Raw genomic sequence first — 26,826 nt, forward strand, 5'->3', positions numbered from 1 at the left:
TTAAATGGAAAATTTTGTTTAGGTGAGAACAGCAGCCTGATCCTTAGGTTTGTGCTCTTCCATAGCAGCCTTTCTCCCCCCTGCTTTAATCACCCACGATGTAGGAACCACCTGGCTTATAAACGCAGCCCGAACAACTGCCCATAACCAGGACCTTGTTCCGTGTCCCTCTTGCACCTACTGCTCCCCGCTGCCATGGCTTACAGCACTGATTCAGGCAGATACGGAGTTGAAGATGCCCTGGGGCTGGGCCTGCCATGTGTTAATCTGAGATGTTTCTGTCCTTGAAGGTGACAACCTCAGAGTGCTGAAGCATGCATCTGCTTAAAAGAGTTAACAAAGCAACAACAGAGAAAACTGCTTCTTAAATAAGTGGATTTAACCCAAACAGATGGATTACCCAGTGCCGCAAGGCAGCGTGCTCCACGCTCACTGTTAGACATCCCCAGCCCGTGACCGACACGGTACGCCAAGGCTCGCGGGCTAACATCAGCCTCAGCCAGAGCAACGTGCGTCAGAGGTGCTCCGAGGGAACGTGCACTTAAAAGCCGCTCCGTGGCAGGGCTTGCCTGGCACGTCGTGTCGCATCACACCCGTCAGCTCGTGCCTCTGCCCCCGACGTGACGTGCCAGACTTGCTGGAGCGTGATCCTGTGCGGCCGCTGCTTCGGCTGGAAGTGCCAACCAAAGGCAGGGCTTAGAGAGGCAGAGGGTGAGTTTAAGGATGCTCACCCACAGATTCCTCATGCCCCTTTACCCAGGGCAGTCCTCACCCCAGAGGCGTGAATATCTGGCTTGAAGGGCGATGTGAGGAGCTGGGGGAATAATCCTTCCATGAGCATCTGGGCCATGGTGGGAACAGTGCAGAGCCTTCTGTCGCAGCCTTGGAAAGGCAAAGAGACCGTATCTCCTGGAAACACCTTCCCCTTCAAGCTTATTGACCCCTGTCAAGAGGTTTGCAGGGCAAGCACTCCCTGTACAGAAGCCACATTGAGTTTTCTGAAGGAAATCATATTTATTCACTATTTCTACCCTTTATTAGACCTTCTGCTAACTTGCCTGTTACAAACCTCAAGCGTGCAGGGCCTGCAGCCTTTGTCATTTAATGTGCCAACCCTTTTGCTAAGCTGATAAAGCTCCGTCTTCAAACTCCTCAGGCTCTTTTGGCCCCACGTCCTCGCCTGGATCGGCTCCTCTTGATGTTGATCCTGGCTTGCTGTGTAATCTTCAGGAAGCAGCTTAGTGCCAGAAAGCAATGGCCAGAGGAAAATCAACAAGAAAGGCTGGCATCAAAGAGCAGAGCCCCACGCAGAAGGGCTCAGCCCCAACCCACCCCCTTGAAAACTCACATGGCAGACAGCCCTTCCTCTGGACCCATGCCCGCAGCAGATCCCAGCTCCTTTTGCTGTTGTTTCCTACCAAATCAAAGAACTCTTTTCTCCACCGCTCTGGAGATGCAAGAGGTCACTTCATGAAAATGAAGATGGGTCCTGCAAAATCAGGGATGACAGGTAATGCAGGAGGGCAAGGCAGGGTGTTGTACAGCTGAAGAGCAAAAACTGGATTTGGTGTGTTTTTAAACGATAAAGTAGATCTTTCCTTACCGAGTTTGGTATTCTCCACCACATGCCAGAAAATGAAGCGTGGAAAGATGGCTGCTTGGACTCACAGGGAGAGCGATAGGAGAGAAAACAAGTCGATGAACGGTCGTCCCATGGTGAAGAGCATCTGGAAGGCCACGAGGGATCTGGAGCAGCCCTGGGCTGGGGATGTCACCCACAGGTGAGCATGGAGGATGAGAAGAGGAAGCCACTGATGGAGACTTGGAGCTTGGGGGTAGCACCTGCTGGGAAGAGAAAAGCCATCCCCATGATAGGACTGGAGCGAGCTTGTCATGCCTCTCTTGCAGAACGAGGCTAGAGCAGGGTTTATCCTGCTTGGAGCATCTTTTGCAGGGACACGTGAATCTGTGTTACCATGCGTGGAGATGGTTATTGCAAAGCCACTTTATTTATGGTGGTTTTATTGGCAGGGGAGTGGGAGTGCAATACAATTTTAGCCACTCTGATGTCTCCATCTCCCTTACATCCCACCTTCATTTCTAGAGCAGTTTTTTTCTTTAAATTACACGATTCCTCAAACTGTACAAGGGACTTTCTGTACCTGAGATGGTACAAGATTAGCTGGATGGTCTTGCTGAGCAGGGTCAGGCGTGGGCAGTTCTGGGAGAGCTGATGACTGTATGTCTCCACCATCATCACCGTCATCACCAGTCCTGGCCCCCACCAGCTGCAGGCAGCAGGATCTCCTTGCACATGGCAGAAACCGGGTAGGGCCAAGATCTACGTGAAGCTCAGCTAGGATGAACTTGAGCATGAAGAATGACGCACTTCACACCATGATCTGCAGGGAGCCCAGCTCTCGGGCACCAGCAGGGTCAGTAAGCAGCCTAGCCAGCAGCACTTCTGTGATCATTTTGGGAAGATCCTGTTGAAGATTGGAGGGAGTCTCCAGAGCCACCGAGTCCGAGACTATCACTCAGTCATGCTCCACTTCTCAAAGCTACCACAAATCTCTCCCACCTCCCACTGGCATTATCCACTGGATCACACAACCCTTTATAAACAAACCCAGAGAACGCTTTTGTCTCTTCCTCTGTCCTTTTCAGATATTTTGGGTATTTGTGGCAATCTCTCCTGTTTATATAACAAAGCCACAGCCCAGTGTTTGTGGCACCATATCCATGGTAACCCTAATATAGCATGCACAGGCGACTAGATTTCATTAGGTGGCTCAGCTGCGGCAGCACTGGGGAGGGAATTTCTCTGGGATGCTGGGCTGCGCAAGCAGCCTGCTGAGAAGGGGCCAGGCTGCCCACCCGGCCTCGAGCGCCTGGTGAGGCGGCACCTCCCAAAGAGCAAATGATGCTCTCCTTTTCCCTGCTCTCCCGTCACCAGCTCACCATGGCACAGGGCTGGGCGCAGCCCATCCGCCCGCCTTACGTGCTGCGGAAGAGCCGCGGGTGCATGGCTTGGCTGGAGAGGGGAGGCAGAAGAGGTGGGAGCTGCTCAGCCTCCTCCATGCCTGGCAGTCCTCACCTCCGCTGCCAGAGCAGGAGCAGTGGGACCAAGCCGTAAAGGTCAGCTGAGGTCCAATTCTGTCTCCGATTCGGGGAGACTTCTCCGGTGGCAGTGGGGAGGTCCGACTGCATGGTTGGGGCTGGGTCCCCTTTGGACGCAGTCCTCACTGGGGATGAGGCAGGGGGCATTACTTGGTGTAAGAAGGAGAAAATTTGGTCCTGAGGAAGGCAAAAAAGAGAAACGGGTTAGGAGAAAGCAAGAAGGTGGAACGAGCAGAGGCTCAGCGAGGGGGACGTTACAGCATTTGTTGCTCTTGTGCTGTAAGGCACAAACTCACATGCAAGGAGGAGGGAACGGCTCTTCCCACCCACCGCCGCTGGGTCACGGTCTCCTCCGAGTGTCCTGTCTCGGTTAGCGTCCAGCACATCTGCTGTACGCTGTTAAATAGCAACTGCTGCCGTCACGTGCAGAGATGCCCGTGCAGTCCCATGCAAAACAATACAGCTCGGAGGTACCCACCCCGAATCCTTCACCCTGTGGCCCAGCAAGGCCCAGGTGACATAGAGACATTAAATACTCGCTCGTGCCTCTGTTGGGCAAATGCAAACTCAGCTTTGCAGCCCCAGCACCCTCTTGGCACACGACGCAGCCGATGAGCAGCCTGCAGATCCCTTCTGATTTGTTATGGGAACAGGACTGAGACAGGATCCTTTTAAAAGGACAATAAACAATTCTCCCGACCCTGGGATGTATATCGAACAGTTCCTGTGAGCCATGGGGCTGGGCCAGGCTCTACGGCTCTGGTATGAATGGTGAGCGGTGGATCTGGCCAGAGAAATTGCACCCGGCGTTGATCAGGCCAGGGGTCCCTGGGACCCCGCGCGATTGCCTGTCCACACGAGCATCTCCCCTGTGTGCCAGCCCTCTCTTCCCCCTTCTCATACCACGCCGGGTCCAGCCTGAGTCAGACACTGCCTAACCTCATCAGCACCCAGGCAAATTCGATCCTGGCGCTGGCTGGCCACGGACGGGGGCTGCGAACGGCAGAGCCCCGGGGCACGGAGAGCTGCGCCCGGCCGCGATGGAGCAGACAGCGAGCTTCCCTTCCCTCCCTGCCCTCTCCCAAATTGAATTTCCATTTATGTTAGTGAGGCAATGGATTATAGCTCGGAGGGGTGCTGCCTGCTTCAATCCCTAATTTGGTGCATCAGTTGTGTTTAAACCTACTTACCTGCACGTCCGTCTTTGTTCCAGGCAGGCAGCCCTTTTCTCCTGCCGATGCAGGCAGCTGCTTTCCCCGAGCTCCCCGCCACAAATGTCAGGCGCTGCTGCTTTCAGGGCTCTGGAAACCACAGCTTATCTCCCCTGAGGGCTGGCTTTGCATCCGGGGTCGTTCGTGGCAATGAAAGGCCACAGTAGTTTTAGCAGGTCACCAGGAGGGTTTGGACGTGTGGCTCTGCAGAGGACGGGGCCAGCAACACCCGGCGGGGGATTAATGCTGCTGCCGGGGTTCGTACGGCATCCAGCACAGCCGAGCTGGGGCCTGGGGGATACATCTGAGCACCGTCCATTAAAAAAAGCCCTTCTCCGGGGGCTGAAAGCACGCTCCAGGCATTGCCCGTGCATTACTGCACCCCTAGCTCTTTTCTGCCGGGGGGTTTGGCAGGCTCTGCCTGGAGCGGGGCAGGGAGGTGCGTGGGGACACCGGGGTCTCGTCTCCAGCACAGGATGCTCCCATGCTAGTGCCAGCGCAGTCGTGCCGGCGTTAGCTCCAGCGAGAGCTCGCAGGTGGGCAGAAAGCCTCTGCCTCTGCTCGGCCTTCGAGGAAAGGGGCCGAACCCACGGCTCCCATCCTGCAGCCCTCCCGGTGCTCCTCCTGGCAGCTGGCTCACGGGAAGCCGCTCTGCGTCAGCCCCGAGCGGTCGGAGTTTCGGAGTCAGGAAACTGGCATTTCTACATCTCATTGAAGTCTTAAAATAAACACCCGGAGCAATGAGCGGAAAGCTGGATCCTCGCTCCTTGCCTGGATTTATGAGCAACGACTGGGGAGAAACTGAAGGGGGGAGAGAGAGATATACATAATTTTTTTTCTCTTTAAATACATTCTCACTGCTTATCTGCAAAGTTCAGCTGTTTTCAAGCTGACCTGCCTGTGTTATGCTGTTCCACCGCAAATTCCTGCTGTACAGGAAAGCTCAGGGGCTCCACTTGCACATGCCAGCAACCTGGGGTTTCATCTTTAATAGATGGAGGCAGAGCTCGTTAGGTAAGGACCCCTTCCCGCCCCCCGGTGAGGATCATTTGCCTTCCTGCCATGCTGGCAGCTCAGCTTCTTTCCCTTTACCATGAGGAAACAAAGCCAAGAGAGGAGGAGAAGTGGGTGAATCTGTGCTTGGAGGAGGTTAGAAATGGGGCAAGGCAAAAATCTGTTCCCAGGGGCTTTTGTAACGCAGCCAGACGTCTACCCGAGCAGCCAGGGCTGGAGGACGAGGAACATCCATCTGATGCTTTCAGACAAGGATCTCGGAGCACGGCGCGTCCAGGAACGAGCCCAGGAGCCTCAGGCAAAGGAGGGGATGCTGCTCCTTCGGGAAGATGGGCAGAGCTGGGGATCATTTGAGCCACGGAGGTGCAGACCCAGCCCGGGGCACGGCGGGGGTTCGGTTCTCACCTCCTGTGAGTACGGCCCCAAGGGCTGTCAGGGTGGGAGCCTTTCCAGGCGGCTCTCATGACCTCCCGCACGTTAAGCTGTCCGGCCACGTGCTTTTAAAGCTGACACCAGCAGCAGCAGGTCTGGTGTGCGGCCGGGCCGTGCACTGGGGTCACTGCTCCCACGGGGCCAAGGGACGCGCTCGTCTGGGAGAGCTCAGCTCGCCGGCTTTCTCTCTGCTTTGGCCTTTTGCCTGATAAAGCTGAACGAGAGACCAAAACCTCTAACCGGCAGGTCACCTGGCAAGGAGAGAGGATCCCGATCAATTGCCGCATTCCTGGGTAACGGTTGTGTCTTAGGACAATAAAACCTCATCAGATTTAACGTAGAGATGCACACGCTGATGATTCATTAAAACAGCCGGGCAGTGAGCTGAAACTATTTCCTCTCATTACACAGGCTGGGAAACGTGGATCTGCCCCCGTGACATTGCTGCAAGGACCACGAGTGAAACCCAAGACCCAGAGGGGACCGGAGGGGACTCCGCACAGAAAGCAGCTGAGAGCATCGCTTGTCACGTGAGCTGGCATTAATAAAACAAGACTGCAAACTCCGAGACTAAAGCAAGGCAGTGTGTGTGTATCAAAGAGCTTGAGGCGGTTCATTATAATTCCAATTAACGTAGAAAAGTTAATAACCGAAAGAGAATACATCAGACTTTAAACAACTGAGAAGGGGGAGGGGGAGAGACAAAAGGTTTCTTTAAACTGGAGCCAAAGCCCCAGCAAAGCAATAACAAATACTTCACATCCCCAAAGGTCCAGGTAGGCAGGACCTTCGATGGGAGCCAAACCAGGATGTGAGAGCAGCCGGGCTTTGCATGGGGATCCTCATTTTTGCTTAAATGCTGTGCTGGGTTTGGAAGGTCCAGAAATAAATCACACAAAGGCAAGAAGGGAAGGGAAGGGAAGGGAAGGGAAGGGAAGGGAAGGGAAGGGAAGGGAAGGGAAGGGAAGGGAAGGGAAGGGAAGGGAAGGGAAGGGAAGGGAAGGGAAGGGAAGGGAAGGGAAGGGAAGGGAAGGGAAGGGAAGGGAAGGGAAGGGAAGGGAAGAGAAGAGAAGAGAAGAGAAGAGAAGAGAAGAGAAGAGAAGAGAAGAGAAGAGAAGAGAAGAGAAGAGAAGAGAAGAGAAGAGAAGAGAAGAGAAGAGAAGAGAAGAGAAGAGAAGAGAAGAGAAGAGAAGAGAAGAGAAGAGAAGAGAAGAGAAGAGAAGAGAAGAGAAGAGAAGAGAAGAGAAGAGAAGAGAAGAGAAGAGAAGAGAAGAGAAAGAGAAGAGAAAGAGAGAAGAGAAGAAGAGAAGAGAAGAGAAGAGAAGAGAAGAGAAGAGAAGAGAAGAGAAGAGAAGAGAAGAGAAGAGAAGAGAAGAGAAGAGAAGAGAAGAGAAGAGAAGAGAAGAGAAGAGAAGAGAAGAGAAGAGAAGAGAAGAGAAGAGAAGAGAGAAGAGAAGAGAAGAGGAGGAGGGTTTCATTTCTGGCTGTTTGGGGGAAATCAGCATTTTCTCTGGCATTTACTTTTGCAGGGAAAATATTTCTAAACACTGTCAATATTACTTAACGCCTGGGAGCTCAGACAAGGCCCTGCTCATGATCAGGGCTCCTTTGTGCTAATTGCATCGTTAGAAAAGCAGGAGAGCAAATCTCAAAGCCTGCAGCATCTCCCATTTGCCTTCTTATTCCTGAGTTACTCAGCCTCATGGGATAATTATCTAAATAATCAGTGCAGGGAGGATATTCTCTCCTTGTCCCATTCCAGAGTAATGCTATTGGAGAAGAGGAGCACATCCCAGGTGCTGGCCACCCGGTGCTAAACTCTGTACCACACCAGTGAGGAACTCCCAGGAGGAAAACCCAAGCAGACAGGGACGTTCACCTGCGCTTGGGTCACCACGACCTCAGCAACCGCGGGACTGGGGACCCGGGGCAGCACCGCTGGGCTCTTCTTTGTCCCAGGTGCTCTCGGGGGTGAAATCCGGGCAATGCCAGCGCTGCCAAGCCCCCGGGGCCACCGGGGAGAGGGGCCCATTCCCTGGCACTGCTGGATGGGGGAGAAGAGCAGCCTCGGAGCTGCCGGGGCAGGAGGCTGAGAAGGGCTGAGTTCTGTTCCCATGACATTTATTAACCAAAAATGTAATTTTCCACCTGGAAAACTAAATTGAGTCCCTGAGGTGCCCTCCACCGGCAATACATCCCCGTGGAGAAGGAGTTCACGCTCCCCAGCAGTAAGATGCTCCCTCGCTGCAGTCCCCGGTAGCTGCCTCCTCCAGCCACCCCAGCTGAGGCCGTTCACGCTCCCCGCATCCTCCCAGGCGCTCCGATGAACGATACGGCATCTGCTCATAACGTGCCGTTCATTCTGATTTTCTTCCTTGATTTCTCTGAGCGTTAACAAGCTGGGGTGGCTCTGCTCCGGTTTGTACCCTTTCTGTCCCCGGCTGCTGGGAGCTTGTGAGGCTGTCTGCAACGCTGGGGCGCGCAGGAAAGACCCCATGAGATGCCAGGACCCCAGCTCAGCACTGCCAGGCCATCTCTACCCTGCTAAAATAAACTCTTGCAGCATTTTCCTGGAGGTGTGATCACGATTACATGTAAAACTATTATTAACAGGTTAAAAAAATGGATGGAGGCTGAGATGGGAGGAGAACAGCCATCTCCCACACCGTCTCCGGCTGAGCTATCGGGCTGGCTCACTGGAGCAGAAAGCACCATTGCCACCACCCAAAGCACGGGAAGGACACGTCCTCTCCTGGGATCCTCCCTCCGGACCAGCTCTGAGACCCGCGAGAGCTCCAGCAAACGACACCACAGTCGCCTCGGAGAGGTTCATTTTAAACCCAGCAGCGACTAAAGGACCGCGGAGCTCCGGGTCGCTTGACTCGGCTCAGCTTTCGGCAGCATCTCAGGCAAACATGTCCCCAGGGAGGCCAGCCTCCAAAAATAAATAAACAAACACAGAAACGGCTGCCCGGGCTTCGTGCCATTGGCGGGGCCTCTGGGAGGGAACGGGCAGCCAGACCTTGGCACAGGCCGAGCGGCAACAGGGCTGGGGGAGCCGGGGGGTCCCCAGGGTGCGCTGGGGCCGGCTGACCTGCAAGCCGTGGACCTGCGCGGTCACTCAGAGGAGCAAAAATCAAACGGGGATGCACACAGCGATACCCCGACCCGCACCCAGAAGAGCATGGGCAGGGAGCAGGGCCAGGACTCCGTGTCCATCAGGCAGCTGACCCTGGGATTTGATCCCCCCCTAGTCTGGCCACGTTTTGGGTGATAAGTGATCCCAGGCTGGGGGACACGGGGGGCTGCGGCTGGGATTGCTCCCGGGGCTATCCCAGAGCTTTCGCCCTGCAGAGTTGGGCGAGAGGCACCACAAGCAGGGCAGAGCATGTCCACGCAGGGCTCAGGAAGAGCAGCTGGCGAGTAAACAGCCCTTTCCAGCCACTAAGGAAGATTTAAGAGCGAATAACATCAGCCCAGTCCAATTCAATTGCTATTGATAATGTCCATGTGCAATTAGAGCCAATTAAGGGGAGGCAGCAAATGACAAGTGTTTGGCCAGGAGGTGGGGGGGGGTCAATACGACAATCCGATTTCCCAACAACCAAATGCAATTAAAGAGTATCGCTCACCCGGCTTGCCCAGGAGGGCCAGCGCATAAATGGGCAAAGCCAGGCACGCGGGTGCCGTCCTGCCCAGCATGCAGACCTCTGGGAGCAAGCCCTGCCCCTGCCCCAGCTTCAAGCTGCGGGAAGTGGCATCCATGTACTTCACCATGATCGCAGTGTTCCTGGTCATCTTGGTGGTGGCCCTGCAGGGCTCGGCACCCCGCGGGAGTGATTTTCCCTACAAGGTGCCCCTCGATCCCCAGGGGCTGCTTGAGCTCTCCTGGAATGTCAGCTATCCCGAGCAAGCCGTGTATTTCCAGCTCCTCGTCAGGGACCTGCAGTTCGGGCTCCTCTTCGGGATGTCGGACAGGGGCGAGTTCGAGAACGCGGACCTGGCTGTGCTCTGGAGCGACGGGCACAATTCCTATTTTGGGGTGAGTCACTTCTGTGTTTGCGTGGCTGCTTTTGGGGTTGCCTCCCCACGGGGGAATCTGGCTCGTGGTTTGAAAGAGCGGGGCTGGTCCAGGGCACGGCACACGCTGGACCGCTCCGGCCGCTCAGGGCAAAAAGTGGTCCGAAAGGGCTTGGGGGTTTCTATCCCAGAGGGAGCAACAGATCAGGTCTACGCTATGGGTTTGGCATAGGATCTTCAACCCAAAGAGAAAAGAATAAATCCAGCAGCACATCAGCAAGGCTGAGTGGAACCAAAGCCTGGATGGCTCTGCTATGCCTAGCTGCAAAGAGCTCCGATAGATGGTTGTACGCCCCGGCTCACGCTCGCACGCACGCACGTGCAGGATGCGTCAACAACTCGCTTCGCTTGTGCGCTGCTGTCAGTCGCATTAAAAATTAACCACAGGCTCCCGTTAATGACTTTGAGACGGTGCAAAAGTTATCAACCGGAAAGGCTGCTCCTGCCAGCACCAATAACCCAGCTGCGAGTCGCGTTCGGCGCTATCGCAGAAATCAACGGGACACAGGAAAACGCGACCTGACGGCTGCCTGCCAGCGGCGCGGCGTTATCAGAAATTAAACGTGCAAATGTATTTGGGCGGTATGTAAATGCCTGGCGGTAGTAGATTGAGGGGGGGGGGGGGAACTCATTTCTAATTTTGCTCTTTGATTTTGCTACCGCAAATGGCTGTCCTTTCCGACACAGTCCGTTTGTCCAGGTTCTTCTTTGGTTTGTCTTTCCGCCTGGGCTGCAGTTACAGTAGCTACCCCCGTGCTCTCCGGCAGCTACCGATCCCCAGACCACCAGGTTAGGCTTATTGCAATTGCGCTCGGCTGCAGAAAGCAATTCACATTTTTTTCCCCATGTGAGGCTTTCCAGTAAGTTAAATTTTACCTCTCTGCTTACTTCAAATTAACCGTAAAATACATTCTTTTACAATCAGCCGCAATGTGATCTGCAGCGTAATGAAAGGATGAAAAGGAGGGCTTATTATCTGTACTGTTTTCCTGCTAATTACCAGCCATTCAGGATGCGTGGTGGCCCGAATGCTACAGTATTTCACAGCATCATGTTAAAAAACCATAAAAGATCATTTCTAATCTGCCTTCACTTGCTCGCTGAAAGACAAACAGCGCTGAATTAAACACCAGGCAGCGTTTGGGCTTTCTCTTTCGGTTGGTGCTGAACAGCATCCTGCAAGGAGATTTCTATACATTTCTCCAGTCCTGGTTTTCTCTCTCCCAGCAGCCTTTCTTCTGGATAAGTACGTCAGCTGTTAAAAAGATCCAAATTTGCTTAACCCCCCATGTACTACGAGATTAATTTGCACACCATACTCCTATGAAAACAAATGTCATGCTAGCTTCATGTAGCTGATTTTACTCTCCCCCTCTAAGGACAATATGTTCTCGAAATATCACTCTCTACTTCTGGCTGAAATGATGCCAAGATGCTTTATTCTTTTTCTTCTGTTTTTTTTCCCCCAAGATAAGAGAACCCATGCCACTTGTGTATGTACAGCAAGGTACTTCTTAGGTGCCTTTTCTCAGTAAACAAAAGGTATCAATGGAAGATGCAAAAGATCGAGAAAACAACACTGTTCAAATCCAAATTATTGCAGGATTTTATACTCCAAACCTTCAAATCCTTCAGCACAGGAGTAACCTACTGCTTTGCTTCTCGGTGTGGCTTTGTCACCATCATCAACAGCGAGCAGTTTTTGGGAGGCCTTGCTGGGCTGCCGAAACAATCTGGTCAGAACAAATTAAGGATTTTGAAGAGGGGTAGTGATTTCTAGGCCTGACACTACAGCCCAGCAAGGCTCTGATCTTAAATTGTAAGCAGCCGGTTTGCGGCGAGGCTCTTGGAGAGCACGTCACCCCTCCCCGAATGTCCCCCCAGCCAAATACCCCCAAAACACAGCACAGACCGATGCGACACCTTCACGTGTCCCTGCGGGCTTTCCTCCCCCCACCTCCTTTCCCCCAGTCGCATCTCAACTTGTAAAGGTCTTTCTGCAGACTATTTATTAATGCCGGGTCACGTATTTCACAGGTCTGCCTGTGCCGAGCACCAAGGGGGCTCACGGCAGGGGCCACGCTGGCACAGCTCTGCCCGTGGGCTGCCGGAGGGCGGCACGGGGCAACCAAAACAAAGGCTCCTTCCACCTCTGGGACGCGGAGGGTGAACAGAAGGAGGACCTCACGACCCGCGGTACCACTGGAGGTCACCGCCGTGGGCTCCTCGGGCTGAGCGGGGCCAGCGGAGGCTCCCGGCTTAGCGGGGTGCTCTTCCTCCCGCAGGATGCCTGGAGCGATGCCAAGGGGCAGCTCCACATGGACTCGCAGCAGGACTACCAGCTCCTCGGGGCTCGGAGGGCTCCTGAGGGGCTCTACCTCCTCTTCAGAAGAGCCTTCAGTACCTGTGACCCCAAGGACTACCTTATAGAGGTACGGCATCGCCCTCACCCCGCTATAGCACTCCCCAGCCCCATCCCAGCCCTGGGGCAGAGCTCCAAACCCCAACCTGCATGGTTATACCTGACCGGTGCTTTGTTTTGGGGACAGCATCAGGCGTTTGCGCTGTCTAGGGCAGAAAGGAAGCGCGCTACAGATGTCAGCCCTGGAACATGAGTAATGTTTGGCACGATCTATTTACAACCCCTTATAAACCTCTATAAAGTGTAGATTTTAGCTCGTTTGCATCATCCGCTCCTGCTAAGCATGTGTTAGGTCTATATAAATACCCTCCTGCATCACTCTGGTTTGCAGTCTGGAGCCAACTGTTTGGAGTGTTACAAAGAGGTGTTGGTGTTGTTCAACGGGAGGCAAAGAGGAGGGTTTTGGCAGGAGCCAGAGCAAAGGGACGGCAAACAGAGCTGCTGCGGTGTGCTTGTGTGTGGTTCGGTGAAGTCTCTCCTGGTCTGCATTCACTGCTCCCCCCCGAGACAGGATCTGGGGGAAATGTTCCCAGTGGGGATGTCAAAGAGCTTTGGGGTCTCAGCCATGGACCCCGGGTGCGGGCAGGAATCGGCACCAGGCTCATTTCAGATGAAAGCCTTTGGCGGGCAGGATATTTTCAAGCCAACGTGGGCACAGAGCATCCTTGAGTTTTTGTTGCTAGTTTTCAAAAGCTTGTCTTGTGGTGAGAACGTCTACTGTCTGCCAAAACATGGAGAGCCCTGGAGGGAAAAAAAATCTGTGTGTGAACCGGGAAAAGACTTGCAGGTCTTTATTCTCTGATCCTTTAAGAGAAAATTATTCTCTTTTCCTTTCTTCCTTATCTCCTGTCCAGAGCTCACTGGGTTCAGCAGCACCTTCCTTGCTTGCGGTAGGCTTCCAGCACAGCTTCTCGCGGTACCCCCCAACAGAAGCTGGGAGAAAGGGAGGATTTCAGGGACAAGTTTTGTTTCTGCTGTTCCTCCCCAGGCTGCTGCCCATGGCCATTGCCAGGACCAGGGTTTAGGGTGGGATGAGTCCTAAACTGGCATGGCCATCCCAGCCTGGAGGTCAGGAGGGACAAGGGGCTCTGAAGAAGCAGAGAGGAGACATTACCCTTATGGGCAGGGGAGAGGTGTGAGGGCAGTAGTATTAACTACTTAAGTTTAAAACTGATGCTATCTAGGGAAAACTTTTCAGACTCTCCCAACTGGTAGGAAACCCTCTGTGATCACGTCAGCCAAAGAAATGCCCCCAAATCTACAGTCTTTCTGGGACAGACCAGCAAAGTGAGCTACTGCTGAAGTCAAGGTGGCTTCCCATCTGGGGATGGGTCAAAAGGCCCATTCCTGGATCCATGCCACCAATACTGGTGCTAATAGTCCATGCAGTTCAAGTTGCTGCATGAAAAACTACCAGATATACTTTGCTCTCGCTTCAGGACGGCACCGTGCACCTTATCTACGGGATCCTGGAGAAACCGGTCCATTCCCTCCAAGCCATCAACATCTCTGCCATCCACAGGGGACTGCAGAGGGTGCAGCTGCTAAAGCCCAACATCACCATCCCTGAACTGCCCAGTGACATGAAGACCATGGAGATAACGGCCCCTGACGTTGTCATTCCCAGCCAGGAGACAACCTACTGGTGTTACATGGCAGAGCTTCCAGACGGCTTCCCCAAACATCACATTATCATGGTAAGAGGCAGGAGAAGAGGGTTGCTTTCCCCGGTGCAGATCAGCAATCACGTTCACATTCAGCCCTTCTGCAAAGTCCACCTCTTTCCTGCCCTGTCACAGGGAGGCTTTCAGACCCATACGTCTTCCCCAACGTGGTACCAAAACATCTCCCGTAGCCATCCCACCAGCCAGTAGCATCCTCGTGTCTCCTAGAGAACCCCAGATCAGAAGTTTCTCAGCAGGAGGTGGCAAGGTGGTGACTTTCCACCTGGCACATCGAGCAGATACCAGGGCAGGCTCAGAGCTGACCCCCTGCAGAAGGCAGAGCTGTAGCCATCAAGAACAGACCCGTGGCAGGATTATGGCACGCAACGAGCCACGAGGAATATATAAACACGGGAAACAAAGGACCAGGGCTGGGGAGAGCAGGGCAGAGTGAGCCAGGATATAAACCGGCTTCTAAAAGATTAGGCATACTCCAAAAAAACAACAACAAAAAAAGGGTTACAGACATAAACGCAACTTGTGTGCATCGCCCAGACGTGTTGCACATGCTTGGGTCACCTCCCACACGGGAGAAGCAGAAACCTGCAGGCAGCCCAGCACGGGGAAAGGCAGGCGTAACGCCAGTCCGACTGCCCGTCACGAGCTGCCGGGAGAGCATCGCCCCGGCAGGCACGGAGCGGGCTCGGCAGATGACCTGGCACACCCAGAGTCAAAACCACACAACGGGGAGAGGGAAAACCTGACACACGAGCCAAAGCGAGTGCTTAGTGATTTATAGGGAAGAGATGGCGTTGCAAAGGAAAACTCAGAAGGAGGATTTTCTCTCCAACAGATGGTGCGAAATGAATCATCTGTGTGTAAGTAAAAAGTGCGTAACTCCTGATACCTTCCTGCTGCTGCAGATCATTTCTACAGCTGGCGCTTTTAGCCAGAGCTGTTCCTCAGGCTTATTTGAAGTCACTCTTTCTACCCCAAATCCCACTCCCCGTGCCCCAAGCAGCTGTTGGCTAGAAATGAAACCCAACAGCTGCAGGCAGAGCTACCGCAACCTGGCCAGGACCCTCTTTAGGAAAAAGCAATGTCCCTAGGGTCACCTCAGCCCTGCAAAACTGGCAAAGGACTCGGTCATCACAAAGCAGACCAAGATCTTCTGCTGATCAGGTGCATTTATCACTGGAGAAGGGATGAGATGTTTCTCCATGGGCTCTGGTGGACTCTGCGTTGGTCCCAAAGCCAGCCAAGAGCTCTTGGCCCTTGGTACCTCATGCCCAGAGCAACCTTCCCTCCCCATCGCGCGGCAGAAACTGTCTCCCATTCCGTAACGGATAGCAGACGTACCTGCCTTGGGCTCCTTGTGGAGCCTGCACAGACAGCAGCCCCCGGGGATGGGCTCTCGGCAAACGGTCTTAACGTGTCCTCCTTCTTGGACGCTGCTTTGCAGTACGAGCCAGTGATCACAGCGGGCAACGAGGCCCTGGTCCACCACATGGAAGTCTTCCAGTGCGCTGCTGAGTTTGACAGCTTCCCCCATTACAATGGGCCCTGCGACTCCAAGATGAAGCCAGACCGGCTCAACTACTGCAGGCACGTGCTTGCAGCGTGGGCCATGGGAGCGCAGGTGGGTGCGAGATGGGACCCGCTGCGCTGGGTGAAAGCTTTGCTCCTGGGCGCTTTCCTGCTACCACCCAACCCTTCCCAATCCCATCCTGGGATTGTCCCATGGGGGCTGCCCCAGCCCCGATCTCTGCTGGGATCTGTGTCCAGCCCTGTCTGAGCTCCCCCCAGATGTGTCTGAGTTTCCACCTCACCCCAGCCCACCTCCTCGGTGCCATAAATGGGTGTGATGCCCCTGCTCAGTGGTTATGCCATCGCACGTGCGTGCCGGCTTGCGAGAAGCCTTTTGAAGCAAGACCAGCTCACCAAGCACAACCAAGAGCACAAATCATGTCCCTCAGCCCACAGTGGGGGTCGGGATCATGCCCAGACATTTCCCTTAGGCTTTTCAGCCTTGTCCCCGGGAAAGCCACCCCACCGCTCCCCTAACACCCTCCCTCTGCTTCCAGGCTTTCTACTACCCCGAAGAAGCAGGTCTTGCCTTCGGTGGCCCGGGCTCCTCCAGATATTTGCGCCTCGAGATTCATTACCACAATCCCCTGGTGTTCAAAGGTGAGCGGGCGCGTGGCCATGCCCAGTGCCTCCCCAGCGAGGCAGCGGCAGGAGGGCTGGGTAAGCAGGCACCGCCACCCTGCCGGGAGGGCTTCATACAGAAGAAAACTTGGCCAAAATCAGAGCCCCGTTTGCAACTTTCTGGAGACCTCATGCTCCAGATCTGCGCTAGCGGGAGAAATATGTTAAATCCCCACCGTGCCGCTGCCTTTCTGGTCTCAGCGAAGTCATCCTCGCCAGGGGCCGGACCCCATCCTCATGCATGCGGAGGGAGGCTCGGGGAAGGGAGCCCGGCTGAGCCCGCAGCCCCCCAGGCAGAAAGTTGCCCCTGCGCATCGTTCGTGCAGGGCAATGCTCCAAGGCAACACCATTATTTAGCTGGGTGTTGGGTGTCCCCCCAGTTTCTGCGCGTGGTGGTGGGTCTGAGCTCAGAGCCAAGAGCAGCGGCGGTGCCGAAGTCACCAGAGCGACAGCACCAGCCTGGCTGGGGATGGGGGAATTTAGATGTTGTTTTACTGGTACTCCTGCTTCAGTAACGTTGTCAGGAGACACATTTAAAAAAAAAAAAGGATTCCAAACAACCCAGTTTCTTCATTTACATAAAAACAAGTAGCTTCTTGACTACCCAAGTATATTTTTAGGAGACCAGAGCATATGTACTGTAGATCAATCATAGCACATTCGGCAACTCGAGAAGAAACACGTCTATAAATACAGAGCTCACGTCTTTCATAATTTATCTGCTTTTGTGTGTTAACCAATAGTGTCTCCCCCGTTATTCTTATCCCTGGGTGGGCTCCAGCCCAGAGACAGAGGGTTCAAGGCCAGCCTCAACCCCTCCTGAGCTCCTGAACCTGCCCCTTCCCTTTGCTCGCAAAGCTGGGTGGCAAACGAGAGCCAGAGCTTGGCTTCGCATCTCAGCAGAGCTCGCTGCTGCCTCTGCCTGCCCCACGGCCAGCATCTGCCGGGGACACGCCATGGCTCCCACCAGCTCCTTGGGGGAGGTTAAATGGAGCCATCTCAAATGCAAGAGAGACCAGAAGCTTTCCCAAGGCAAGGAGTACTTGCTCCATATGCATTTCTCCGCCTCCCAGGCCCCCAGTAACAGCATGGCCTTAATTATTTGGAATTATCAGTTAAAGATGCAATGAGCCATATTTCTGAGGGAGTTCTCCAAAGCACCCCATGATCTGTCCTCCTGCTTTGGGCTCTCCAAAGGCACTACTTACCTCTCTTGGGAGCAATTCGACCTCAGGTTGGTGACCTCTCTAGGGGACCAGGCATGTGTTTGGGGCCGCTCAGTAAAGACTTGTGTATCTAGGATTTTAAAACAGTAAGAACTGCACACATAAAGCAAGCTGCGAGTGAGAGGCCGGAGCACCTCTCCCCACACCCACAGCACAGCATCATTTTTCACGCCTGACCTTGTCCCGGCAGCCGTCACTTCTTCCATGGTGACTTGCCGCCCCGTCCTCTTGCCCGGCAGGTCGCCACGACTCCTCGGGGATCCGCCTCTACTACACGGCCACCCTGCGACGCTACGACGCTGGCATCATGGAGCTGGGCTTGGTCTACACGCCAGTGATGGCCATTCCCCCGGGCGAGGACGCCTTCGTCCTCACAGGGTACTGCACCGACAAATGCACCCGGCTGGTGAGTGCCCGTCCTCTCCGCCCCGGCTTCCCCTCGGAGGAGAGAGGTTGCAAACAACTTTTCCCAGGTCCCAGGCAGCAGTGATACAGCACCGAGCTCCAGGCTCCCAATTCCCAGTTTTAAACTCCCCGAACCCCTTACTATGAGGTTGCACTGGAAAGAAAAATCTGCCGTGTGTACAACAAACAGCGAGCAGCTGGTTGGGATGCACTGAATCCCCCTCGAAGCAGCTCTCCTGGGGAGCCATCTGCTCCAGCTCCCCGGGGTACCATTCCCATAAAACTTACTGCCGAGCTGGCCGTGCCTCGGCGGTGCTTCCCCCCATGGAGATGGGAAGATTGGCCTCTGCTTCCGAGGAGCTCGCCAAGAGCTCTCTCATGGACGGTTTCAAAATGCCCACCTTGCTCTCAGGGAATTTTTAGTGGAGGTTTTTGTAGGGCCCACCCAAAAGGAATAATTTGTGCCACCGCTAACGAATGCAAGGAAGCAAGCGGCGTCCGGCTCAGCTGCTCCTGCTGACTTAGGGCACGGCAGCACGTACGTTGGATTTGGCAGCGGACTGAGCATCTTTCCCTCTGCAGGGAGCTCGCTTCTACGCTGTCCCAACGGCACAGCAATCCCCAAGCCCCCGCGCGGCAGCCAGCGCAGGGACGGCCGGCCTCGAGCACGGAGCAAGGGGGTGTGCGGGAGAGGGACGGGGTTGGGCACGGGGGCTTGAGCCATCCTTCCCTCAGGCTCTGCCTGCTGCCGGCATCCACATCTTCGCCTCCCAGCTCCACACTCACCTGGCAGGAAGAAAAGTGGTGACAGTGCTGTCCCGGGACGGGAGAGAGCGGCAGGTCGTGAACGCCGACGGTCACTACAGCCCTCACTTCCAGGTACGGGGGTCTGCAGGGGCAGCGGGCGGTCCCGGCTGGACGTCGCCCACGGGGCTGCCCCGGGCACGGCACCACGGCGTTGCTCTGACGCGGCCCCTTTCCTTCCCTTCCCTCCCAGGAGATCCGCATGCTGAAGGAGGTGGTTGCAGTTTTTCCGGTAAGTGGCTCCAAAAACCACAGTGGCTTCCAAATAGCGCAAGAGCTTCCCCTGATCCCACGGCCCTGAGACCCCTGACTCCTTTACAGAATCACAGAATCATATAGGTTGGAAAAGACCTTTAAGATCATCGAGTCCAACCATAAACACCACCTCACCCCCTCCGCCGCCGGCAGCCCCTGCCCACGCGCTGGCACCCGCTGCCATCTGGGACCTCCCGGGGGGCTGCAGGAGGACAGGCTCCCCGCCGTCCCCGGGCCATACCTGCCACCTCCTCACAGATGCCTCGGGGACACCGGGACCCATCTCATATGGCACCAAAATGGTGTGTGGGCAAGCGAACCGTTCCAGGAGCTAAATTAAGCATCTAATTTAGCTGGGCTTCCTCTAGCAGAGGGAGGCTCCTTGGGGGGGGGGGGCGGAGGGCAAACCATGCACGCACTGCAGGTGCCCCCTCCCTCCTTGCTTGGGGGAAGGAGAGGAAGAGATTCGGCAGCGAATGTGGTGGGAATGTGTGGTAAAACAGAGGCTGAGCGTTCCCCGGGGCTGTACGGGGGAGGACGGACCCGGCTGCAAAGCGGAGGGCACCTCCAGGAGCCGTCGTGTCCCAGGAGGCTGCTCAAAGCCTCACCACCCGTCGAAGCCATACCCAGGGCTGTGCTCCGGGGTGTCCCCGCGGGCCCTGGCACCAGCTGTGGACGGGGAGGCAGTTGTGCCATCAAGTTGGGTACAGGTTTGCCAATGCAAAACGTTGCCTAAGTACATATTTTTCGGTGCTTCAACCCTGCAGAAATCCTTAGAAAGTGAGGAAAGGAGGAAACACCATCCCTGGGATACGGCCCTAGGAAACCTCCCCAGGGGATGCACGTTTAGCAAACGCTGCTGCGGCACGGTGGCCGGTGCTGGTGGGGAAGCAGCCTGCCCGCAGGCCGGCACCTCGACAGAGAGCAGAGATCTGCTACGTTACAAACTCCCCGCTCCCCAAATTTGCTGATGGGAGAGGGGAGACTCTGCACTCTCACACCTACACGTGTCTGTGTTCAACCCCCCCAGGGCGACGAACTCATCACGACCTGCACGTACAACACGGAGGACCGGAGCCGAGCCACCGTGGTGAGTGCCGGGGCGAGCTCACCTGCCCGCGTGGGGCTGGCGTGTGTTTGCACCCCAGGGTTGGGGCACCCACAAAGTGAGCACCCGCGTGAACCCGGGCTGAATCACAGCCAGAAAACAGAGGGAGAGCGAGCCCACGAGGCTCTGCTGCCTGCAGCGGGGATGTTAAGGTGCTAATTGAGAAGTAGCATGTGTCACTCTAATTCCCATCACAAACTGTTCCACCGGGGATTAATTGTAATTAAAGAGAAGTGGCACTTTTTGACAGTGCATGTTATTTTCTTACATAGGCAGCAAAAAAAAAAGAGCCTGTCAGAGGTACCATCAACAGGGACAAAGCTAAATATAGCAGAGGGATTATAGGAAATCTGCATTTTAATGTAAACCACACGATCTAGCCTGAAAGTCTGTCCTTGCATAAAGGGTGGATGGGCAGATGAGCAGATTGCAGCCGATCCCATGCATCTGAAGGGGTGTATATATATATAAATATATATGTATGTACGCGTATGTGCACGTGTGCGTGTGTGCACATACGGGTGTGAACTTTGTGCCTTTGCAGCCCCTCTGCCCTCCCCGCTGCCCGTGCAGCCCCGGCAGGGCAGAGCCGGACCCCGCTGCCAGCACGTTTGTGTCTGTGCCGCAGGGCGGGTTTGGCATCCTGGAGGAGATGTGCGTCAACTACGTGCACTACTACCCCCAGACGCAGCTGGAGCTGTGCAAAAGCGCTGTGGACCCAGGCTACCTGCACCGATACTTCACCCTCGTGAACAGGTACGGAGCCCCTGCACAGCGGTGCTGAGGGGAGAGGGACCGTCGCAGAGTCCTTTGCTAGTAACACTGGAAAAAAGTTGAAAAAGTGGGGTTTGAGGCGCTGGCTGTGCAGTAGGTATGCGGGGGCACTCGGGCGGTGCGGGTTTCGGGAGCCGTGGCTGGGTGCTGGAGCACGGTCCTGCCCAGAGCAGGCAGCCAAACCCAGGGCTTTACGGATGGCTGTGTAGTGAGAACCGCCGGGAAGGGAGAGCATTCCTGGGGGGGGACTTCCCAGCAAAAGTCAGTGCATGGCCAAGTGCTTATGTGCAAAATACTTCTTATAACCCAAGACAGACGCCAAGCATCCCTGCCAGAGAAGCAGGCTGCAGCTCATTCACCCACCATGAGAGGGGCGAGATGCTGACCTGGCACAGGGTGTCCTGCTCACGGGCGGTCCCGCTGGCCCCAAATCTTCCCCCGCAGGTGCCGGCTGCGCTAGGCTCTCCCTGCTCCCAGCGCCGGCTTCGGAGCCGTTCCAGGCCGAGCTTTAGGCGGGGAGGAATTAGACACATCCAGCGCTGAAAGGGGACAGCAGCGCTGCGTTTCAGCCTGGCATTTCTCCTGCCCCAGGTTTAACGACGAGGAGGTCTGCACGTGCCCGCAGGTCTCCATCCCGCAGCAGTTCTTCTCCGTCCCCTGGAACACGTTCAACAGAGACATGCTGAAATCCCTCTACGGCTTTGCTCCGATTTCGATGCACTGCAACAAATCCTCAGCCGTCCGGTTCCCGGTACGTATAGCTTCACAACCAAAGCTTCACAGCAAAACTCCTGGCCGTAGGTAAAAAGCAGCTGGGCAGAGCTGTGCCGCAGGGTGACCACGATGAGATGGGTCAGTGTCGCGGATGGAGCGAGAGCGCGCTTCACTCGCAAGAGAGAAGTAAAAATATAGTCTAAAAATATAGTTTATTGATACAGGGTAGGGAGTTAACAAAGTTCAATGAGACAGTGTTTTAACAAGATTCGATGGCACCCGTGGTTATTTACTGCATGGAGGACAGGGTCAGACAAAACTGCCAGGGAGACCCTTCCATTGAGTCATGAGGTTCGGAAAAGATCCCCTTGCTTTCTAAACTCCTTCTCAGAGAGGAGTCTGGGTGCGGCTAGATCCAGTCCTAGTCCCAGACTTGGGCAATGGTTTATGTCTAAAGGATTATATGTGCGCAATCAGTCCTTTGTATCACTTAGCTAAGATGTCAAAGTTTAGCACACTGTTAGTCACTTACCGAGGGTCTGTTGCGGCGAGGAATCTCTCAGCCTCGAGGAGTAACCTTGAGAGGCGTCCCTGCTCCAGGGGAGACCCTGGCGTGCAGCCCGCGGCCGTGCAGGAGAGCTCAACGGGCTCTTGGGCTGCTCACTATTTATGGGGATAAGATGATTGACCCATAGTCATATTTGCATGCCGACCACAGGTTTTAGATTCTTCGGTGGGCGCATTGCCCCATAGCCCTAGGCTATTGCAGTGTTATCTGTCTCCTGAAGCCACTCTGAGCCGATGCAGCCATCGTGACCAGACGCATCCATTACAATCACCGCTGGTGGTTGTCACCTGGGCAGGGTTGCAGGAGATAAAGGGCCGGGGCAGGGGAAGCACACCCTCACAGTCAGGTCTCCGGTGCTCAGGACACGGCTGCACCCGGCGGGCTCAGGGCAAGGAGCTGGTGCTGCCTGGGGAACCGCGGCAGAAGCAGGACTCTGAGCCCAGCCCAAACCTGGTGCTTAAAACAACACAGCACGAGCCCGCTGAGGATGTCCTCGGCCAGATTCAATTAGGAGATGCGCTTGCATAAAGCGATTTTGAGGCTGCTTTCACTGAGCATTAAAGCAGGGCTAGCTCCAGAACCAAGGAGAAACGTGAGGTGGTTTTTAGGATTTTGGCAAATTATATCAGGTCCCAGCAGAGCGAGCTCATTACACGCAGCATCTGTGCAGTCTCCAAATGTGGCGATCCAGCAAAACATGAAGGATAAAGGGCCGTGAGGGCTTTAAAGAAAAAACAGGCCCAGCGACGATGGTCATGATGATGATGGTGATGAAGATTTAAAACTACTGATGGTCCCTATCACCATCAGCTCCCGATGCCATTTATCAGTGTAATAAACTCACATGACATGCAATTTCTGGATCCAGGGCTATCCACCGCAGCGCCGGAGGATGCCGAGCTGATTGCAGGGAAGACCATCAGCTTTCTGCCCTGGTAAAACCCCTTTAGCAAAGTCTGCTCTGGAGGGGACAGAAACCTTTCCAGTTCCCTGGAACTGGAGACCCGGCATCTCTCGGCCATGCAGAGCTCCGCTGCAGAGACAGGAGTGGCACAGAAGTTTTGTGCAGCAGCAAAATTATGAATTAAGCCTCTTAATTACGGCCCAAGCAACTCTCTCGGTTCCAGAGAGGTCTGGGGAGCGGCCAGGAAGAGACCGGAGCGGAGCAGAGCCGATGCCGGCACAAAGTGGGTCACGAGCATCGCAGCGAGGGCGAAGGAGCTGAGCTGCCCCTCCTGCTCTGCTGGTGCTTTCAGAGCGAGCCTGATTTTAAGACATCTCATTTATTCCACACTGTTTCTGCCAAGAGAAAAGCACCAGCTTCTAATTAAGCTCGTGTTTTTGCAGTTCAGCGATCCCAAACTTGACGAGCTTTCTGGAAGGACTGAGCGCTGTTAATTATTGGCAAAATCTCAAGGTAACACTTGTGAGCGGCTGCGGGGATGTCGCTGTCCCCGAGTCCCCCACACCTGCGAGGGCTCGCAGTGAGCTCTCTATACTCTCTGTGTTCAGATTTCCACCCAAAAGCACTGCAAACAACCACTATCGAGACGCTCCAAGTACCTTCCATCTACCCCAAAAGCAGGGCGCTGGTGAGGTGCTAGCACAGGGTTTGGGACATGTCGGCAGGGCAGAGTGCCACAGCAGATGGGCTCGGGGCTGGGGCCGAGCCCTGGAGCAGGCACACCCGAAACACGCTTAACTGCTCTCTTAAGCCATAAGGGTACAGGAAAACAGTCGTTTCTCCAGCTGGTGCTTCCCTGCAATGCCCTCCCCTCTCCGGTCGCTCCCCGTGTACTTTGGGAGGGTCCCTCCATCCCTTTCCCCAGGGTTTTCCTTGTGCCGGTGCAGGCTCTGGCCTGTTCCGCTTGACATACTACAAGGAATTTCATCTGAAAACATAAATTCAGCTTTCATCTTCTTGCTGATGACTCACGGCTCTACCTCTCCTCTCCAGACCTCCCTCCTCCTGCTCACGCCGCAGCTCAGCCTCTCGCTGACGTTTCCGCGTGAGCGCGCAGCCGGCAGCCAAACCATTGCATCGCCGAACCAGAGCTCAGCCCAGACTGAGCCCCCCTTCGCCCTCCCAGCCCCTGCCCGCCTCTCACCCGGCCACTAACCCGGACCAACACGTCACGTCTGAGCTAGATCCTGCCCAGCGGGCTCAGCCCTCGGCGCTGTCTGACTCCAGCAGATCGCTCCTTGCAGGGAGCGTCCCCAAGACAAGGTGCCCCCACGCACGCACGGAGCTGGGGGCTTTGTCCTGGCTGTGGTCACCTTGAGCCCTGATGGCCGTGACAGCCCTTGCCCGGCTCTGCCCCACGGCACCGCATCCAGGCTGCCGCGTCCCTCCCGTTTTGCGGCAGCTGCACGTGAAATCCATGCTGGCGCGCTGCAAACGTTGCCTCCGACCACCCTTCCTTCCTTCCAATACCTGGCGGAGAGCATTTTTCAAGGCTGGGCTGAGAGCACAGCGGGTCGGCGGGACTCCCTGGTTTGGGTTGTCTCCATCTGATTTGGTGGGTAACGCTTTTTGGGGCAGAAACTCCCTAACTGTGGTGGGTCTGTGCAATGCGGTGCACCGCAGACGTCTGCGTCGCCAAGGGGATGAGTAGGTGCTTCTGCAATACAAATAATTAGTAACACCTCATAAGAAAACATCCTGGTTTGGGCTAAAAACGCTTTGAACGTTAAAGATCCTTTCATTTTTACAAGCAGGGAGAAACACAGAGCCTCCAAGTACCCGAAACCCCGCCGTGGTCTCACGGTGCCGATCTCTCTTGCAGGGCGCGTGGGAGAAGCAGTCGCTTCCCACCATCACCGAGAGGCTGCAGGAGCCCGTCCCGCGCTGCCCGCCCGCCCCGGGGCCTCAGCCTGCCGTCCCCGTCCCCCTCAACCTGGGCGAGCTCAGGAGGGACTGACCCAACGCCCGCTCCCTCCACCACGATGGGAAGTGCCTCCAGGCAGGAGCATCCGCAGGGAACGTCGTCCCATCGCTCTCCTGGCATCCCCGCCCGCACAGCGGTGCCAGCCAGCGCCCTGGCCCCTGCCTCCGGAGGGGGTGAGGGCTTACGAGCTAGAGTTCAGAAAGTACTCTGGAGATGGAAAGTGCTATATTTAGTGCGTTATTAGCAATCCTGGCTCTGAGTAATGCTGCTTTCCGCCCCCAGAATAATAACGTGGAGGTTTGCTATTGTGTCGAACCCAGCGCGGCCCCGGGGAGGGGGGGAAGAAGCCTGTTTTCCCGCAGGGAAACTGAGGCACGGAGCAAAGACCTGCGTGTGAGCAGCATACAAGCCTTCCCAGTGCCCCACGGTCCCGTCTAGCTCGGGGCGGCTCTGCGGGCACTCTCCCACGCCGGCACCCTGGCAGGGACGGAGGGAGGGAGGGAGGGATGCTGCGACTCCCACCCGGCGCTTGCCTCCCCGCTGCAGGGCCCGCGGCTCCCCGCCGCGCTCCTCCTCCCACTCCTCCGCGCTGGGGAATATTCGTCTTGACGCCACCAGATGCCAATGGCCGGGAACAAATGATACCTCTGGGATGGGGTTTAGAAAGTGGGAGGGAGAGGGGGGAGGGACATGGGGGGGGGGGGAACCAAACCTTTTGGCAGGAAAAATGACTCCATTAAATACCTAAATGTAAAATTAGGGGAAAAAAGAAAAAAAAAAAAAGGAAAAATTACTTTTTGCTGTTGAGCTCCAAAGGGAAAATACTCGGGAGGAGCAGAGGAAAGGCCAGCGGTGCTGCAGGAGAGCCCGTCCGTCCCAGCTGGGCCCCTGCCCTCGCTGCCCTGGGGCGGGTGGGAGCCAGGGCACCTTAGGTTTAAAGAAAAATCTCCGGTCAGAGCACGGCGGATCAGAAAGGCTGTTTTGAAGCAAAACATTATCTTCGCAGGCGCGCGGCGCATCCCTGGCTGAGCAGGGAGGCAGTGTGCTCCTCGCACCTCTTCCCCTCCACCAGCTCCCTCATTTATCCCCAGGACAAACGGACAGGACTGCGGCCACCCCCTCCTCTGCCCTCCTCCTGGGCAGCGTGGGGGAGTGCAATCACCTCCTATTCAGAGAAAAATTCACCCCAATCTTCTTTCTTAATGTTTCCAGTAAAGCCAAAGCATTTGAGAGTTCAAACGCTTGCCCGTGGCACTTGCTGCATGAGGCTAAGGAATTGAAATCGGCTCTAAAGAGAGTATAAACCAAGCAAACCTAGTCAAGGGAAATAAAGTGAAAAGCAGGCAGCGTGATTATTTCTTCAGGCGGGTAAAAGCTTCGGCAGAGATCAGGCCCTTGCTGCGCTGCTGAAGATGGAGCCCAGCAAGGGGACCGGAGCAAGGGACGATTGTGGGGACAGCCTGGGAGCAGCTGCCCCTTCCCCTTAGCAGTGGAGGGGTTCACGGGGTTAAAACCCTTCCCTGGATGAAGGGATGAAGAGTTTTCAGCCCATGAAAACCCTTCCCTGGATGAAGCTTCGGCAGAGATCAGGCCCTTGCTGCGCTGCTGAAGATGGAGCCCAGCGATGGGACCGGAGCAAGGGACGATTATGGGGACAGCCTGGGAGCAGTGGAGGGGTTCACGCGATGAAAACCCTTCCCTGACGGCTCCGAGGCCGGCTCTGCGCTGGCAGAGGCTGTGGGGCTGGCAGCACGCAGCTCAGCCTCGGCGTGCGTCCCTCTCTCCATCGGGAGCTAAAAGGAGCCACCTCCAAGGCGACCTTCGGGAAGATGCCAGCAGAGCAGACGGGAACGTGGAGCCGCCGGGGGCCAAGGGCAGCCCTGGTGTCGGTGAGCTTACACCACAGCGCTGAGCTGGTCCTGCCCGTGCCAGG

General features: G+C 55.5%; 1 protein-coding gene across 1 annotated transcript; it reads left to right on the plus strand.

The window, feature by feature from the left end:
• Positions 1–9,477: 9,477 nt before the first annotated feature.
• Positions 9,478–24,926, plus strand: DBH (dopamine beta-hydroxylase). The gene is made up of 12 exons (XM_075519564.1): positions 9,478–9,819; positions 12,143–12,289; positions 13,719–13,976; positions 15,406–15,582; positions 16,028–16,130; positions 17,617–17,783; positions 18,518–18,661; positions 18,780–18,818; positions 19,872–19,931; positions 20,578–20,705; positions 21,315–21,474; positions 24,792–24,926. Exons 1-12 carry the CDS (start codon positions 9,478–9,480, stop codon positions 24,924–24,926), a joined length of 1,860 nt encoding a protein of 619 aa, XP_075375679.1.
• The last annotated feature ends 1,900 nt before the right edge of the window (positions 24,927–26,826 follow it).

This window comes from Mycteria americana, chromosome 17, assembly GCF_035582795.1.
Source record: "Mycteria americana isolate JAX WOST 10 ecotype Jacksonville Zoo and Gardens chromosome 17, USCA_MyAme_1.0, whole genome shotgun sequence".
Lineage (NCBI taxonomy): Eukaryota > Metazoa > Chordata > Aves > Ciconiiformes > Ciconiidae > Mycteria > Mycteria americana.